General features: G+C 41.1%; 1 protein-coding gene across 1 annotated transcript in view; it reads right to left on the bottom strand.

Annotated features, from left to right (window-relative positions):
- Positions 1-1,609: 1,609 nt before the first annotated feature.
- Positions 1,610-17,963, bottom strand: part of LOC134678949 (E3 ubiquitin-protein ligase MYCBP2) — a 94,936-nt gene continuing 78,582 nt past the window's right edge. The window contains exons 53-74 of the mRNA XM_063537705.1: positions 17,699-17,849; positions 15,610-15,848; positions 15,082-15,213; positions 14,566-14,792; positions 14,199-14,310; positions 13,511-13,747; positions 13,199-13,313; positions 12,812-12,999; positions 12,229-12,384; positions 11,887-12,042; positions 11,124-11,237; positions 10,947-11,035; positions 9,816-10,020; positions 9,036-9,208; positions 7,285-7,465; positions 6,899-7,156; positions 6,553-6,762; positions 6,196-6,303; positions 5,543-5,755; positions 4,723-4,881; positions 4,194-4,302; positions 1,610-3,569 (exon numbers count right to left, since the gene is read on the bottom strand). Coding sequence (XP_063393775.1) covers positions 3,448-3,569; positions 4,194-4,302; positions 4,723-4,881; positions 5,543-5,755; positions 6,196-6,303; positions 6,553-6,762; positions 6,899-7,156; positions 7,285-7,465; positions 9,036-9,208; positions 9,816-10,020; positions 10,947-11,035; positions 11,124-11,237; positions 11,887-12,042; positions 12,229-12,384; positions 12,812-12,999; positions 13,199-13,313; positions 13,511-13,747; positions 14,199-14,310; positions 14,566-14,792; positions 15,082-15,213; positions 15,610-15,848; positions 17,699-17,849 — 3,654 coding nt within the window. The 3' untranslated portion in view covers positions 1,610-3,447. The remainder of the gene's footprint in view (positions 3,570-4,193; positions 4,303-4,722; positions 4,882-5,542; positions 5,756-6,195; positions 6,304-6,552; positions 6,763-6,898; positions 7,157-7,284; positions 7,466-9,035; positions 9,209-9,815; positions 10,021-10,946; positions 11,036-11,123; positions 11,238-11,886; positions 12,043-12,228; positions 12,385-12,811; positions 13,000-13,198; positions 13,314-13,510; positions 13,748-14,198; positions 14,311-14,565; positions 14,793-15,081; positions 15,214-15,609; positions 15,849-17,698; positions 17,850-17,963) is intronic.

Genomic DNA, 17,963 nt, shown 5'->3' with positions numbered 1-17,963 from the left:
GCAGGTAAAATTGTAAGTGCAGCACAGAGCCGTTCGAGATTGGGCGTATTGAGAGTGTTGGGCAACATTTTGCAGATAAACTAGAGATAAAAAGATAATAATCAGTTACGTTTCTAAAATATATCGATCTTAGAATCGACGCATTGGGGACGTTCAAGTGGAGCTCTATTTGCCGTAGAGATATCGGCCCACCATCCAGTTCTGAGATATAGATGCGGCATATTTGACATAAATATGTGAGACTAAATAAGTGTACACGATCTTATTTGCATAATAATAAGGTCGGGTATCTATTTCATGCATGAGATGCCTTTGCCCAGAAGTGAGACTAATATAGGCTGAAACTACTAACAATTGGGCTTGACTGACCGCAAATACAGTCACAAAAGTATCAAGCATAATAAATAAATCATTTAAAGCATAATGTGCCATCAAATAAAAATATGTCTACAATGTTTTTATGATGATTTAATTGTGCTTTATTTAGTGCATATGACAGCGGCCAGGAAAGACGGATTTTACGTTTGAAAGCTTCGAGCAACACGGAAGGGAGGCGGCATTCGCACTATTTCCCCTCTGCCGAGGTACAAGATTCGCGCGTCAATCTAATCTACCGCGGGTAATAAAACTAGTTGCACTTGGATTTTTCATTAGACCGAGTCCAGACGCGCGCGTGAACACTGCTGCACAAAAATGCCTGTTTGCTCGGTTTTTTGCTATAAAAAGAGGTCGGGGACATCAAATTTACAAAAAGAAAGTGTTACATTCCACATGTAAATTTTTTTTTACATATCATACGTTTAATTACATTTAAATACAATTATTATATTTTAGTCTCAAGTATTTGTTGGATTTATCGATTTTGCTCGCTCAGTACAAATTGCGGATCGGTCGAGCGACAAATCCGACTTCTCATCTCTCAGAATACAATGACATACTTCAACGAAAATGTGTTAGTGTGCGTGTTGTGACACTAGTCACTCGTCCGTACACAAAAAGAGAACGAGGTTTGCAAGATTTGTCTTTGACGTGTGTCATTTTCTATGTATTTGTGTCGTCATTACAGAGGGCCTGCCTCGAACCACGTTTGACGTGTTGCCTCCCTGTCACACTTACGTATGAATTTACAAGTGCCATAGAGAGGCAACACGTCGAACGTGGTTCGCGGTAGGGTCTCTGATTGGATTTTGTATGGAAGTGTGTGAGAAGTGCGACTGTGTGCACCTTCCCCCCGCGAAAAATGGCAGAAAGATTTGTACGGTGAGATATCGCTTGGGCCCCTCCCTTCTGACGTGTCGGAAGCCGGTGTTGCTCGAAGTTTGAAAGCCATAGGTAAATAGCAAAGGTGACATCCGTATAAAGCCAAAATAGTAAGTCTCGCGAGTAACGCGGTATTGTATGAAGGTTGTCTATCTTTTATATTTACTAGTCTCGGCTATAGTATGCGTTCACATGAGTATTATATTCTTTGGTTCACATGCTATAATAATGAATAGTAACTAGACTTTTTGACACTGACTACTCGTACTTCACTGCAAATTAAATAAAAAATTGGTGCGTGATATTTTCAGTATGTCTCGTTAATTGGATTGAAATAAAATAAATATGATGAGTTTCACCGTAAGCTTTAATTTATATTGTAGATAAAATAGGTTTACAACTAATTTATATTCCACAATTTAATTACAGATATAGAGCCTAGGTGCATTGCGTTGCGTTATGATAAGTAAAATAAGACACAGTGTTATTTATAATGTTTACACTCCTTCGTTAGGATTATGTGTTCATGTTTTTAGTGTAAAAGGCTTATAAACGACAATAATTATATTTATCTATATCGTTTTACACAAAATAAATCACCATTTTGGTGTTTCAGTTATACATATATACGGTGCAATTAGTACAGCTAGAAGTAATGTCGTTAAAACATTGCGGATCCCCTTTATAAAAAGTTAATTTACGCTACAACTACATTAGGAGATTACCATAATTATTAAACAAAAAAAGACAAAAAGTGTAACAATATTTAACTAGATACAACTACCGTTTTAATTCAGTCAAAATGTCGCCATTATAAACAGTTATATGCACGTTTAGATCTTCACCGGAAAATATCTGTTAATTGATGAAGAGTTTATGCACTTATACGATTCCCGTCTGCTGACCATTATATGTATAGTATACATAAGTACTTGATTAATTAAACGATACCTCTGCAAGAGACGCTTGAATCATATAAGTGCATGCCAGCTCCTATACTAGTTTCAAACAAGTTATATGTAACATAAATGTTACCTCTCAACAGACTTGCCTAGTGGGTTATATTTTAACAACATTGATTTACACGATGTAAAGTAAAAGTAACATTTAATAGAAATATGCTCGTATTTTACAACTCCAATCTTCAATAATACATATTTAATCATTTATACATCTATAATGTAAAGAATTAAATTAATATTGTAGGGATTACTAACGAAATTAATATAAAAATTAACTATTTTTTTTATTACAATAGCTCCAATGCCCGCGGAGACCCATCCGTGAATTGATTCCAGCAGGCATTCTACAGGACATCAAACTTGTCTTAAAGGGCCTCTGCGATGTTGGTTTGGCCACACACACGCCTCCTAATGGTCCGGGACCCCGTGGTCCCGAGATATGGATAGACATACAAATAATAATAATAAAAAAAACATAACTAATGAAAATGTGATGTTTCAAATATCTAAACCTTAAGATTTTTTTAAATTTTTTATTAATTTATAGCCATGTGTAATAGGTGTGCTGATTCTACTTGTACTTATTTATAAGTGATTGTAGCCTCAGCACATCTGGGTGTAGTGATTACAATGGCATAAGCTACGAGCAAATTATAGAAGTAATCACGTAATGAAGTTTGGACATCGAGTTGCGGAAAATCGCCCGTACTACAACAATAACAACACGTAATGGAGAAAACATGACGATTACTGGGTATCAATGAGACGGAAGTATGTAGTTTACTTAAAATATGAAATTTAAAAGCTAATCAAGAAAAAAGACCTTTCATTAACTGACCACTTTCTAATATATTGGTATTCATTTTAATATTCAATTCCTAGTTGTCTCTATGCATTTAACGTCAATGACAGTAGAAAACGAATTATAAATGCAAATGTAAATAAAATACCGCAAGTTTTCGCTTGAACTTGTAATTTCTACTTATTTTCTTACTTTTCTATTGGTGTTACAAATTAACGACTTTTTGTGGCCCCAAGATGTTCTTGTATCCGTCAATGGTTACCTTAATAACACAAAACTTGTATTTAAACGTTGGAGGGTAGATCTCGTGACCCATATCGGGAACTTATACATTACGTTTTGTAAACGAAACTCAAAATAGTAAGTACTGAGGTGGTTGGGAAGTGTAATGCAGTAGTAGGGTGTGTGTGGTGGCGATGGGTACTAGAAGGCGTGCGCGTGGCGGCAGACGCCGCAGCCGAGCGCGAACTCCTCGCCGGTCGGCGGGTGCTGCACGTGCAGCGGACACTCCTCCGACGAGCCCGGTAGCTGCTCGCCTTTCGGACCTATACACAAAGTCAAATATGCTTTTCACATCACTTATTCGGAAAAGGGCTTTTTCTTCTGATATGATATACATATAGAACACTCATTTATACTTTACAGCTTGACACGATTCTACATTCGTATTTGGCCTTCAACATGCTGCGGATTTTCAGTGGTATTAATTTATTTTACTGGCGGGGAGTACTCATTAACAACAGACGTCGACTGTCATCAAATGTTAAATAGAAACAAGGAAAAAAAAACGGTCAAGATCATGTCGGGTTATGCTCAGTGTAGGGTTCGGGCATGTTACGGGTCAGAAGATTGTTAAGGTTAACTACTGTGGCTGTATATCTTTATACTAAGAATGAAGGGGAGACTTTTTGCGATAACTCAATAACTCAAAAACGGCTAAACTGATCATATTCTCTGTAGTTTACATTTAATAATATCTTTCTTAGCTCTATTTCCACGATTGTTGATATGTTTGGGCCTATGGTTCAAAAGTTGGGTCACAATTTTTGTTCTTTCTGAGCGATTATTTCCGGAAATATCTACTTTACCAAAAAATGGTTTGTTATGTTCAGTGCAAGTTCAGTGCCTGCCGCGCACTGGGATAGTCGTGGCTTTGATTTTTTCCGTACCTGCTGGGCACTGGGGCAATTGATGCTTCGGTATGTTGGTGACTCGTTGGAAATCATCATGGCAGGCGTTGCAGAAGTGCGATGTGCCGAAACAGAAGAAAACTGCCACCTGCAATTACACAACATTGTGGCATGTAGGCTATAGAAACAGTAAAAAATCTATCTTTGGAGGATCGTAAGGATGACAACTATGCAATTTTTTAGGTAACAATTTTGGTAAATTTGAAAGGTCGACCACCACAGTTTGAAGACGATGTCCAAAGAAGCGACTACTCACCCTACCAGATACCTAACCGCAGGCAGGGCAGGACAAGGTACAAGTACTATAAAGCAAGATATCCAACCGCATATAGTATGCTTGTTCGTATTCGTTCACACGAAAGGTGTCCTTTCGAAAAGTTTACTTGTGATGTGCCACTAGCCTTGATATGGTTTTGCCCTAACTCGTAATCTGCTCGTGGTTTATAGTTCTTTATAGCTTTATAAAGTGGGAAAGTGTTGATCAATATGAATGAGAGGTATTGTATACCGAGCAGCAGTAGCGGCACTTGTACTCGAGGAAGTCAGCGCCGTGCTTGGGGCAGGTGCGCGCGCCGGCCACGTCGCTGCACGCGCCGCACACCAGCTCCGCCGGCTCCCACCACCCGCTCGTCTCCGCCTCGCACCGCGCCAACCCTCCAAAGTACGCCTGTACCACGATTCCTTATTAGGCATTTATATTTAAAATGGTACTCCCGAATTGCATTTTAGATTTTGGAGTTTAACATTAATTCTACTAGAAGTCACGAGGTCTTTCGATCCTATTACGAGCAAAAAAAATCTTTAAAATGTAATATTGCTGTTTTTTGTTTGTCAGTTTTGTTACTTAACCACGTAACGTAAACAAATTTGGTATGGATAGAAAATTGGAAAGAGCTCGTGACTCTGAAAATACAGCGCTTTGTTTTGTGGTCACTGGATTATCAAGCGTCATCTTTTGATAGTTACCGAATAATGTACGGAGCTGTACAGAGTCATATACATCAGCTGTCATTCGAAGTAAAAACCAATTTATATTAGACTGAACCCATCTTATACAATCAATGACTCTAATAAAGATCACTAAGCATTACGGTCTTAATAATCGATATAGTTTAATAGAAATTTTGTTTTTTTAACAGAATTTTCCTAGTAGTGCTAGTGCTATCATACATATTGTATTGTTAACTCGTTCGTGTCTTTCCTGTAGACATCGCAAATTTAAAAGAATAAAAGGCTGCAGGCGAAATATTGTTTTTCTGTAGAGACACACTCAAATAACTAACTTTTATTGTATTGTCTATGCGTGGTATTTGTTCAAGGTACTATACCTTGCCACATTTGTGGCAGACGTAGTACGCGTATCGTTCCATAGCGTAGAGGGCGGGGTCTTGGGTGGTGCGCTGGCGGCCGCCGCCCGCGCTGCCGGCCGCCGTCGCCAGCCCTTCATACTCCAGCCGCATCAGCGCCTTGCGCCGCACCTCCTCGCGCAGCCGTCTGATCGGCGCTAGCAGCTCCTCCAGTGTCCAGTGGCACATATCCTCCTATTATATTTTAAAACTTATTTTTACTGTTTAATATAAATATTATAAATTATAATACACATACTATAATCAATACACATACTAAAACGAGCAAAACTAAAACAAGTTAATCACTGAACCAAATTAACGTGAATTTCCTCCAACTAGATGAGGGAAATACGTACTCGTGGAAATGTATGTAAACCTTATTCCATGGACTTTCTAATAATTGTACAATGCGAAGAGAAAAACCGTGACACGTAATTAAGAACAACAACTCTTAGGGTCGGTTGGACGACACCGTCTGTCACCGTTAGTTCCCTAAATTTGATTTTATGGGAAGTCTCATAGTTGGCTGTTGAGCGACGAATTGACGATAGTCAACTGTGGTTGGTGCAACTGACCCTTATATAGCTCACACGATAGAACTGTAAAATGATAATAAAAATAACATGACTTACCTTGCATATGGGGCACATGGAGAAGGAGAATGTGATCCTGGGCCCTATCCATTTATTGGCTAAAACTTTCTTGCAGCAGTGCAGGTGGAACACGTGCCCACATTTTAGCTGTTGACAATGGATACAGTTCATATTGTGATTTATACCAATAAACAGGTGAATAAAGGACTAAGTAATCAAAAATATATCATACATGTATGTAGGTAGTTAACATGGAGCTTCAGCAAGAACATTACATTACCAAACATTGTTTGTCCATAAAATATTTACAAGATAGAATGCAATCGACCAAATACTGCAATGTAACGAAAATTGCATGCAACTGTTCAAATGAAGCCCCAGTGACGTTGTATGTACCTGTATAGCGGGCGCAGCTTGCAGCGGGTCGGTGAAGCAGATCATGCACATGTCGTCGGCGTCCTGGCGCAGCGGCACCGGCGCGCCGGCCGCCGCGCCCGCGCCCGCTCCGCACCCGAACAGGCACGGCAGGCACGCGCGCTCGCCGCGCACGCCGCCGCACGCGTGCCCGCACGCTAGCACGCGCACGCAAGCCTCGCGCCCGTGCTCCTTATATGCAAATTGACACTTTTAACTTTACTCGTTACAAAATTACTGCAAATATGAATAGATCATTGCTTATTATATTGGAATTGCAGCAATTGAACGATATAAGTTATGAAGTCAACCGAGAAGCGCTGGTTACCTGGCACTGGTGATCTGCGCACACGTTGCCGATAGCGAGCAGGCCGGAGTTCCCTTGCGCGCCGCAGAAGCGACACGTCCCGGCCAGCGGAGGCGCGCCGCCCGCAGGCTCGGCGCGCGCGCACGCTTCCACGCCGCGAAACTCGGCCAATGCCTTCAGCGTTCGTCGGTCCACCAGCAACAACAGCCAGAACAACTTCGCGCGCCCGCACCCCTCGTGGATGTCAATACGGATTGCACTCTCTTCCTCTTTACAAATCTTGATAACAAAACATAAGGGTTATGGTGACTACAAAAATGGTACAAATTCAGGTGAATCTTACAGATTCTATTATCAGCAGACAAATATTTCAAGGGTGTTGTGTTAGTAGAATGCAGGTTGTATACCTGTCTGTGATGCGTGCGAGCGGCGCGGTTGAGATGCAGGAATCGGTCGCACTCAGCGCACAGCGGGCCGCAGACGCGGCACTCCACCACTGCGACGGTGGCGCCGTCGTCGTGGTTCGCGCAATACGGCCGCGTCTCCCCCGCCGACTCGCGCCCGCGGGACTCACGCGACTCCCCGCTGCTGAAAAATGAAAGATTAAAAATAATATTACCCCATGTTATATCTCACTAACCAGATACTAATATTTGAATAGATTTTTATCTAACAGCGACAGCGAAGTCGAAGCTACGGCCTAAATTAAGACTTAGAAATATTGTGTCTAAATAATTGTCACTCAAATAACACATAATTGACATATGTTAACACTTGCACCCGATATAATTAACGGCGTCTGGTAATTTAGTTAGATACAAGCATCGTAATTGGAAGAATAAGGCTTGTTCACGTAATAAAGTAGCCATATGCAAATGTAAATTAATCGTTTACTTCAAACGCTACAGATAACAAAAACAGGTAATTATATAAGAAAACATTTAAAAAATTAAATACAATGCATTTTTTTGCGGAATCCTTAAGAACTGGCGAATTTTTTTACTTTCTTTCGAACGCCTGCCATTAGTGTAGTTATTGACGTGTTAGTGAACTGACGAGCGGCTGCGCTCCATATTCTTTTGAAGTCAGCATCACTATCCGCTGCTGCACCTTTCTTGAGCAGGTATCGCTTGATGTTCGCCCAATACCTTTCTATCGGGCGAAGTTCTGGGCAATTTGGCGGGTTCATGTTTTTCGCCACATAAATAACATTCTGATTATCGAGCAAATTTAAGGTTGTTTGAGCGTAATGAGCTGAAGCTAAATCAGGCCAAAATATAGGGGGCCGTTCATGTTTCCTATATAAGGGCAAAATTCGCTTCATAATACACTCCTGTCGGTAGACATCTCCGTTGATTGTGCCAGTAGTAAAAAAGCTCGAACTCTTCAGCCCGCATGAGCAAATAGCTTGCCATACCAGGATTTTGGGGGCGAATTTTTCAAAAGCGATGGACTTATGCTCTTCCGATACATCCTGGCCAGCCACACACGTATAAAATTGAGGCCCCGGTAAAGTTCTCATGTCTTTTTTTACATATGTTTCGTCATCCATTAAAATGCATCGGTCGCGATTTTGATTGAGAAACTTGCTCAAAATTTTGGCACGACATTTTGCTCTTTCGATCTGAGCAGGGGTTTTTTTTGGGATTTTTTGTTTCTTTCTGGTCACAAGATTATTTCTCTTCTTAGCGTTTTGTACATTTCCAACCGATGTCTTTACCTTTTTGGCGATATCTCGAACAGAGGCCGATGGATTATGGCGGAACGAGGAAGCTATTGCGGCATCCAATTTAGGCTTCACGCAGCCTTTTTTTCGACCGCGACCTGGTAGATCATGTAGAATATGAAATTGCCCAAATTTATTGATCACTTTTCGCACACCATCCTTAGATATTTTATATCGTTTTGCTAATTGTCGTATCGAGACACCCTTTTCGCTGCAATAGGCGACAATAATTAATTTACGAATATTTTCATTTATTCTCGGCATTTTGATTCTATTTACTCAATGACATCTATTTTATACTTATTTTTAACTTTATTATATATTTTTTGGAATGTCACGTACCAGCATTGCAAAAAGTTTCTATATTCCTGTGAAGACTTAGTTCTAGGTGGCTACTTTATTACGTGAACAAGCCTTAGAAATAGCACATACAGGTCGAGATGTGACTGGTCGCAGACACAGAGCGCTGCGAGCGCCATCCAGAGCGTGGGCGCCTGCACGCAGCGTGACGGGTGGCGCTCGGGCTCCGTCACTTGCGCCACGGCGCCCGCCAGCGCCGCCAGCGCGCTGCGCGTCTCCGTGCCCCACGCCGCCGACAGCTTGCCCTGTACCAAGCAACGTACATCATTATAACACTACAAGTGTCCAGGGGCCCGTTTATAAAAACCTTATAACACAAGCGGATGTCACTTTTTGACAGCTTTTGTTAGAAAGGGACTTCCACTTGTATTACAAGTTAAAAGCTTTTGATAAACAGGGCACAGGTCTCGCTCGCCGAATGTTTTATAATCTAGTATTTAGAACAATGGCGGGACGTCGGTGTCGGTTCTATTCTTAGAATTAATATGTTTGATGCCCCATCACTAAAACGAAGCAATATACCTTTCTTAACTTAATTTAAGTGTGTCAGATGGCGGACTTAGTCGAGATCCTAAGACTGATTTAACTGCTTAAAAAGTTGCTTTTCAATTCAAAGTAAATTGAAATAAAACCCAACATGTAAAGTCACCTCTCTCTGACCCATCGTAATTAAGCAGGGTTGGGTGGCTCTAACGTATCCCATCACGCCATGAAAGACTTAAACCTTAAATAATATTAGTGCGTTTGAGTTTCTGCTTTATTAATGACTAAATATAGGTACTATGTCTCATTAATCATTGGTGTGTGTACTGAACATTGCAAGGGATAGGTCCAATCAGTAAAAGTATGAACCTCAGCCATATCAGTTAGCAGCTTAGCGACTAGGTGCGCGTGCTTCTTGGTGGTCCCGCCGCGCATGAACCACGGCACCTGCGGCGCGGGCGCCACGCTGCCGCCCAGCGTGGCCGCGCCCGCCGCCCCCGCCGCGCCCTTCACCTTCACCTGCAGCGTGATCGCCTTGCCCAGGTAGCACACCAGGTGCTCTACCAGTGTCACCCTACAACATAATCATTACATATAAATAAAATGTCTACATCTATAAATACACTACGAACGCTCATGTACAGACCTAAAATTAAAAAAATAAATCAGTACAAATTAACTCAATGAAAGCATTCTCAACTGGAACAAACTTGCGTTTATTTTGTTCCATTTGATAAAAAAAAATTTACTCCTATTTCAATTGTGATTCATACTACTCTGACATTTTATTTAGCATTGTGGGCCACTAAAGTACAAAACATCGGCACTACTTTGACAAAGCTACTCAAAGAAACGCAGTAAGTCTGTATGCATCCCATACATAGTTACAACTTGTCATCTTTTGATTGATAGAACAAGATAAGAGTTTTTTTCAAAGCATGTAATACCGATACCTATATTATACACCGTGTTTTTTTTTTATTTCCGTTAATTTCAAGGGTGCATTCCTGAACTTAAATCAAGTATTTTTCTCAAAGACACCGATATTGTAATTAACTCTATTTCGGAGATAATAATTTATTTTTTTCCTATAAGGCCTCTACAAGCGTGTGCACTTGCCTTTAGGGCCGGTTTACATATTGATTAGTGTTTAGAATGAGGTCATACATTTGCTACTAAACTTAAGTACAATCTCGGTCGATCGATGTTCGAAATGACATTGATATGTCACAGATTTCAATTGTTTGGTTGAGTTAAATGTAATGCCCGTGTTACAACAACGCTATATGCTACATTTAATTACTTAAAAAAAATATGTTTTAAAAAAAGCTAAAACATTTTTTTTTGTTAATTAACTATGCCATTTAGTTTTCTTAAACGTTCTTAATCATACCCCGAAGTTAACGGAATTCAATAAAAACACAGTGTATATGAGTGATATAAGTAGCTACACAGAGTATGTCTAGTCTAGTAGATACAGAAACTGAGAATATTAAATACCTTGCTGTTAAATCGTTGCCGTAGTTTACAGCTGCTAACATTTTCTGTGGCGGTATTTCTATAATAATTCTCCTTAATAAAGATATAACCTGAAACAGAGATGTACAGTTTATTATACGTCTCGAGAAAGATATTTATCTTTCTATGGATATTTGCATAGCTAATGTAAGTGCTTACTTGTCTTTGAACTCGTTCGCTGCCGGTGTGAAGAAGCGAAAGCAAGTCGGAAAGCAGCTCCGTTCGTTGAGCGAGATGAGCACGCCCAACGGCACTTCCACTCAAAGCCAAAAGCTGCAATCAAATAACACTGTTAATATTCTTTACTAACATCATTATTGTTGTTATTGATTGAGTCCGTGATTCAAGGCTAGATCCTCAAGCCGTATACACACGTCATACATACATAGATCCCAACAAATAAAGTCACTTAAGTACTTAGGCCAGTAAGCTCTTGAAGTAACTGTAATCAACATCCTCCTAGCACTGCATTTTGCCACGACTCACTTTGAGAACCTAGAGTGCGTTCGGCTCAGTGTTTTCAAGTAACAATTTGAAATTTAGTGCGCCTAAAAGTCCTGCGCTTATGACTGCCTTGTGCAAATAGTCAGACTCAGTCAGCGAAACTTCTCAAGCGCTAAACGTGTGTGAGCAACGTGTTGATGTCTCTTTCTGATGTTATAGCACACGCAATGTCATTCATGCAAAAATAGCGGATTATATGGAGCATTCCATGAAATTGTCTACCGTTTGTCCCGTACAAACGCGAAATTTCTGAAGATTTGCAGGTATAAGAATTTTCTTTTCTATGACAATTGATTAAAAATATGCACTGAAAAAGAATCGCCTGCTTTGAATGCCCAAAAAAAAGTCACAACACAGGAAATAAAATGCGTTTGTGCGGGACAGCCCGTGGAATGCTCCATAAGATATGAAGAGAGACCAGAGAGAGCATCTCGAAGCAGTAGTTGTCCTGGTGGTGGTGTGGGGCGGGCGCGTCGCCCGCGCTCTCCGCCTCGGCGCAAAGCAGCGCCGTCTCCCAGTCGTCGCGCGCGCGGGCCGCCTCGCACCCGATGGCGCACACTATGTGCGACATCACCTGCGTACACACAAGTCATTTATAGTTGATAGTTTCGGAGGTGATTTTTTGGAGTTAAACCTTAACCTGTAGACAATCCGTAGATAATATCATAAACTTTTATGTCTTCCTACTGAAATGTAGGTATACAGAATAATTAGTGTTATAGACGAAGTGTGCCGAGGATGGTAGGTGGGCATGGTTCACCTGACGCTGTAGTGAGGTGAGCTTGTGTCCGGCGAAGAGGATGCCGACGACGTGCTCGCGCAGGTCGCTGTCGTCCGCGAGCGCCTCCTCGGCCGCCGGCGCCTCGCCGCCCGCCTCGCTGCTGCTCTGCTCCCACTCCAGCAGTTTACCAAACACCTGTGCAAAACGGCACCATTGCATTTGCCACCGTTAAAACATTTACAAAATTTTATTGCATGGGATGTTCCCCATTTTCCAACCCTCCCATCTCCGTTCTGACACGGTGGGACTAGACGCGGACTTGCGTTTAACTCGTACGTCGTTACTCTGCCAGTGATTCGCACTAAACGCTATGCTGGAATCCAGCTATAGTTGCGATAAAAAAATCGTGATACCAATTATGACAGTCAAAGTAACTGGTATTTTTGTACCAAACGCCATTTTGTGATAACCAGAGTTATCGCACATGTAAGAAGCCGTTCAGCGCCATCAATATAAGCTGCCAAATTTGAGACATGAATTTACCTTATTCTGAATGAATCTGCTGCAAACGAGTCCCAAATAAATCATGATATGCAGTTGGATTGCGATAGGTATAGTGAACCTGTGAGGTGAGAAGTCGGAAGACGCGCAGCGTGTCGGCCTCTGCGAGCGCGTGCAGGACCGCGGCGGGCGAAGCGGGCGGCGCGGGCGCGGGGGCGGGCGCACCCAGCACGCGCAGCTGCCGCACGCGCACCGCCGCCTCCGGCCCGCGCAGCTCGCAGCGCACACGCACGCCGCCGCTGGACGCGCCTGACAACACGCATACTGCGTTAAAACTTGTAATTTAAAAAGCACGGCAAATATATAATAACGCCGCGCGATTTTAAACACTGTATATTTAAAAAAAAACATAGCCACTTTTGTTAAGTGAGTCTAGTGTTTAGGCTACTTAAATCGATATTACACAAGATAGTCTTATGATTATGTAAAGGAGTTGCTCTTTACTTACGCGGCAACGTATAACAAAGCCATGCAGCCGACTTGGAGTCCACTTCCATATCCTGCATGTGAAACAGTTCGCTGGATCCGCCGCTATACAGGAACGATACTAACAAGGTTTTGTTCTGCAAACAAAAATCCATAAAACTATTAACCAAATGTCAATTTCATTTTATTTAATTATATTTAGATGTAATCGAAGCTAAGCACTAGTGCTTACGTGCCATACCAAACGAAAAAGATTATAATATTCTTCCAAAGACTATATATTACTTCTAAAAATGTAAATATGTATAATGTGTCGTGCTACTCGTGATCATACCACGGTGTCCCTGGTATTGTCAACATGCAGGCATACGATGTAGGGGCGGTCGGGCGGCGCAGGCGCGGGCGCGGGCAGCGCCACCTGCACCCACTTGGCCTTGTTGCGATCCTCATCGCCCGACTCCCAGAAGGTCTCGGTGCTGCCGTCCGTGAGCGCGCCCGCCATGCCCTGCCGCGACGACACGCTCACGTCGCACCAGCCTGTCACGTCGCCGCAACTCCATACAAAGTTATCCTGAAAATATTATAGGGTGCACTATACTGTTATGCTTGTGTTTCATAAAAAAATATACCTTATGCAGTTGCCATAAAGTATATTTTAAGATGGAAAACAACCATTAATAATTTTTAAAAATCAACCTGCTTCTCTTAGCCGAGCCGACATATATTCAACCCACTTTCTCTCTAGAAATTTAAGGTTCTAATATTATACAAATATTTGACGCCAAAATTATTACACTTATTAGTATAGTCCTTTATTCAACTAGGGTCTTCGGTTAGGATTTTACAATGTGAGTATAAAGGTAAAATATAATAAAAACACAAATAGTATAGTCATTACACTTATTACATACATATTACATCGAATAGAGTGAATGGGAGTTTTCAAAAAATTGTGTACCTATCCAATTAGCGTGAGTAGTTAAGAAAAATTAATCGCTTGAGCGATTGAGAATACTTCATACCTTCTGAAGATAGCTGTGAAAGCTCTCGTGTAAAGCGCCGAGGACGCCTTCTTCGTAAACTCCGTCTTCGGAGTGCGACAATATCTTGCTGATCACACTAAACACTTGCGATCTGATTCCGAGCAGCATTAAGAGATCACAAGCAAAACATTTAACAGGTGTGCACATAAACAGGCCACATGATACTTTTATAAAAAAAATCTGCACACTACGTACATATAAAAAAAACTAACATAAAGCTAGTTACATTTTTTTCTTTATATTTTAAAATTAGTTTCGACTTTTTTATTACTAGTTGACGTATTAAATATGTTATTACAACAGGTCAGTTAAACATCAGAGTAGGTATAATATGTAGTAATTTCACCTGTGTAGGAACGCTCTGTCATGCGGCGAGTAGTGCAGCGCCCAGCACCGCACAGCCTGCAGAGAGGCGGCGCTGGCCGGCGGCAGCGCGGGCGCGAGCGCGCTCACCGAGCCCAAGAACCCGTGCAGCGCAGCGCGTGCGCCGCGCGCCGCCCTCCCGCCCGGGCACAGCGCGCACGCCGACGCCGTCGCCGCCGCCGCCGTGCGCGTTACCTCGGCGCCACCGGCCTGATGCAACCAACATTATAACTGATAATTCCATTCAGAGCCTTCGTTAAACCCCGGCCTGCCTCATAGATACCCAGTAAATAAACGAATATGTGTGTAAGACACCATAAAGCCAAATCAACCAAGCATGAATAGTTTAAGCTATAAATCATACATACATATAATATAAAGTATTTGTAAGCCTAATTTATTTAAGCGTGGAACTCACAATTTCAAATTAAATACGATAACTATCAGTTTCAATTATCTATATAAGAATTGATTAGTCGCTTGAAGCGAAAGTACTTACCTCTTTATTATCTTCTAACGCCAGTGGCGGGGGAACGATTCTAGCGTATTTATCGAGAGCAGTACAAAACCACCACATGACGTCGTGTACGCAGGTAGGCTGCGTCGAAGACCTCAGTAGCCAATTTAACGCCTGTAAAATTCGCAGTCCAATACAAATGAATTATACATATATCTGAAGAAAGATAAAAGTCCCAGGTTTTATTTTATGGAAGATACAACCTTGCAAAAAAGAAAAATAAATAATTCGGGATCAAAATTACCTTGAACATGCCGCGAATATTTTGTATGTTTTTTTTTATAACTTTTTTCTAAATATTACATAGAATTATGCAAAATTGAGCAATCAAATTTCGTTAAATTATATTGTAAGTAATTCAGCATTTAATAACCTTTTAACCCATATAAGTATATGAATAATAGTCTATAACTTTTTAATCAGTAAAAATCTTTGTGACACAACTTATGACCTGATTATAAGTTGACCTTGCTGAAATAAAAAAACAAATCAATTGATAATTATGTTTACCTCAAAAGCATATTGTCTAACGGTATTTATTCTAACGGCAGCATCCATTTTCTGCCTGTAGGAGTGCAGGTTGCGGTTGGCGAGCACAAACGACAGCACCGGGCTCCGCATGAGCGCTTCGGGGTCTATCCGAGGCGGTTCAAAAGCCGACACGCCGCAGCCCTCGCCAGTCCATTCGCCGCAACCGACTAACTTTTGGAGGGCAGCGCTCGGTTGGGCCAGGAGAGATGAACCCGCGCCTGGATGGGTTGTAAAAATGATAATCAAGATCATTAGTAAGTATACATATGAATACCAGTATTGCAGTATAAAGCTCGGCTCGGGACCGCTTGGAGCAATCATGAAATGCGCCTGATAATTAGACTCTAATTCTACTAAGTACAACAAAAAAACAAAAACAGAAACAATGTTATTCGTGATCTTTCGCTTTTTTGTTGGACAGTTAGAATTCTGTGCGTGGTACTACTATCTATAGGGTATTATACTGTAATAGAAATAAATTATTATAAGTACACCATGCATGAAATAAAGCACAAGATAACTATTAGAAAAACACAGATAGGATTTATTTTTTAACACAAGTTCTATTTAATAAATCGGATAGAAACATAAAAGTAGTTTGGCCAGTTCTAAAAAAGTAACTGATTGACTAATAGGAAAATATACTTTTCTCCAATATGCTCGGAAATGTTCACCTTACTGTAGCAAAAATAGTACGGGAAGTTCTTCGTTAATGTCAAACTCTAACTAAAAAACATCAAACTATCGCTGTCCTGTTCTAGCGGACGGGAAGTAAAAAAACACTACAGTAATAACTTATTACTGTATTGTTTTTTACTTTTTAATAATAAAAAACGCAAACAGCCAATTATTATTGCCGCGAGCCGCTTCTACACGATCCGATCAGCTATCATTTCACGTGTATGATCGTGCGAATACTGCTTAATAAAATCAAAGATTATTTTTATATTTTTTTTAAATCTCATCCGTGTTCATAAAGCTTACATAGTTTGTCAAAGGACTTTCTCATTTCAAACATAGACAAAGAGAATCATACTATCTTTGTCTTACACTAGTACTAGCACCCAAAAGAAAAGGATGGGTGTAGTTTTCCTGGTTCTTACTGACTGAAAAGTTGGTTTGACAAACTATATTGCGCAATTATATTGAATGAACGAATATTGAATGGTACTGAATGGCAGAATAAGTTTGTGCCTTTAACTTTTAAAAATTAATTAAAGAGGGAAATTGTTTTTGACATTTTGGATGTGAAGGTTTGATTTGAGTGATGCTTGATGCTTAAATAATAATTATTTTAGCTTATTTCCTCGCATGTTTGGAGAAAAGCACTATATATGCCTCGGCAGGAATAGCAATTCGTGGATTCGTCTTCTTTGTCGGACTCCGCTTCGCGTCGTCCGACAAAATCGAAACTCATCCACGAATTGCCCTTTCCCGGCCTCTGCAATAATGTACTATTTCTCAAAAATGGACGGCGAAGTCGACTTTGCCGTCTAAAAAATAGGTCGCGAAGCGCGTAGTTTATGGTCAGTCAAAAATTAAAAAGTTAAAAACATTGCAGTCTCGATTTTGGGACTACAATGTTGCATACAAATTCCATTATTTGTCGAGTTCCAAACTTTTTAAAAGTTGAAATGGCCATATGAAATGAAGGCACAGGCCCATTAAACAGCCAAACAGATGATTAGTACCGCGACTATTTAGCTGTCTCAAATAGGTTGGCGTATTTTCGGCAGAAAAATACACTTCTATTTTTTAGTAAAAAAAATAAAAAGGCGGCAAGGGCTTTTTTCTGTGAAAATATATACGTAAGGAAGTTGCTTTTGTATAATATTTCTGCGATATTTATATTTCTTGCACCATTTTTGAGAAAAGCACTATATATGACTCAGCTGGAAGGCTACTTGCTGGCTTCGGATTCAATTAAACGGACTCCCATGGTCGTCCGTTTAAAACGAATCCTCAGCCTGCAAGTAGCTACTTCCGAGCCCCGACAATAATGTACTAATTCTGTGTCAATGTGCCTTATTCAGCGTACTGAGAAAGCACATCATAGGTTTCAGGTTACCGGAGAGGCTGTCATGGTGCGTGGAGCGCTCGTGGCGGGCGAGCGGTGCGGCGTGCGCCAGGTCGCGGCCGCTGGCCTGCCCCATCGACACGGAGCGGTGCACGCGCGGCCACTGCCCGCCCGCCAGACCCTCGCCGCCGTATGGACCGTTCTGCAATTCCAAACATTACATTAATGAAGTTATGTGCGTGAAGTTTCTAGAACTCTACATAGGTATAATGATTGAGAAGTAGCTATGGTTAATCTCAAGAGACATGCAGTTAGT

The sequence above is a fragment of the Cydia fagiglandana genome, chromosome Z (assembly GCF_963556715.1).
Source record: "Cydia fagiglandana chromosome Z, ilCydFagi1.1, whole genome shotgun sequence".
NCBI classification, from domain to species: domain Eukaryota; kingdom Metazoa; phylum Arthropoda; class Insecta; order Lepidoptera; family Tortricidae; genus Cydia; species Cydia fagiglandana.
Note: the sequence above shows the minus strand (reverse complement) of the source record. Positions and strands in the feature narration are given on the sequence as shown.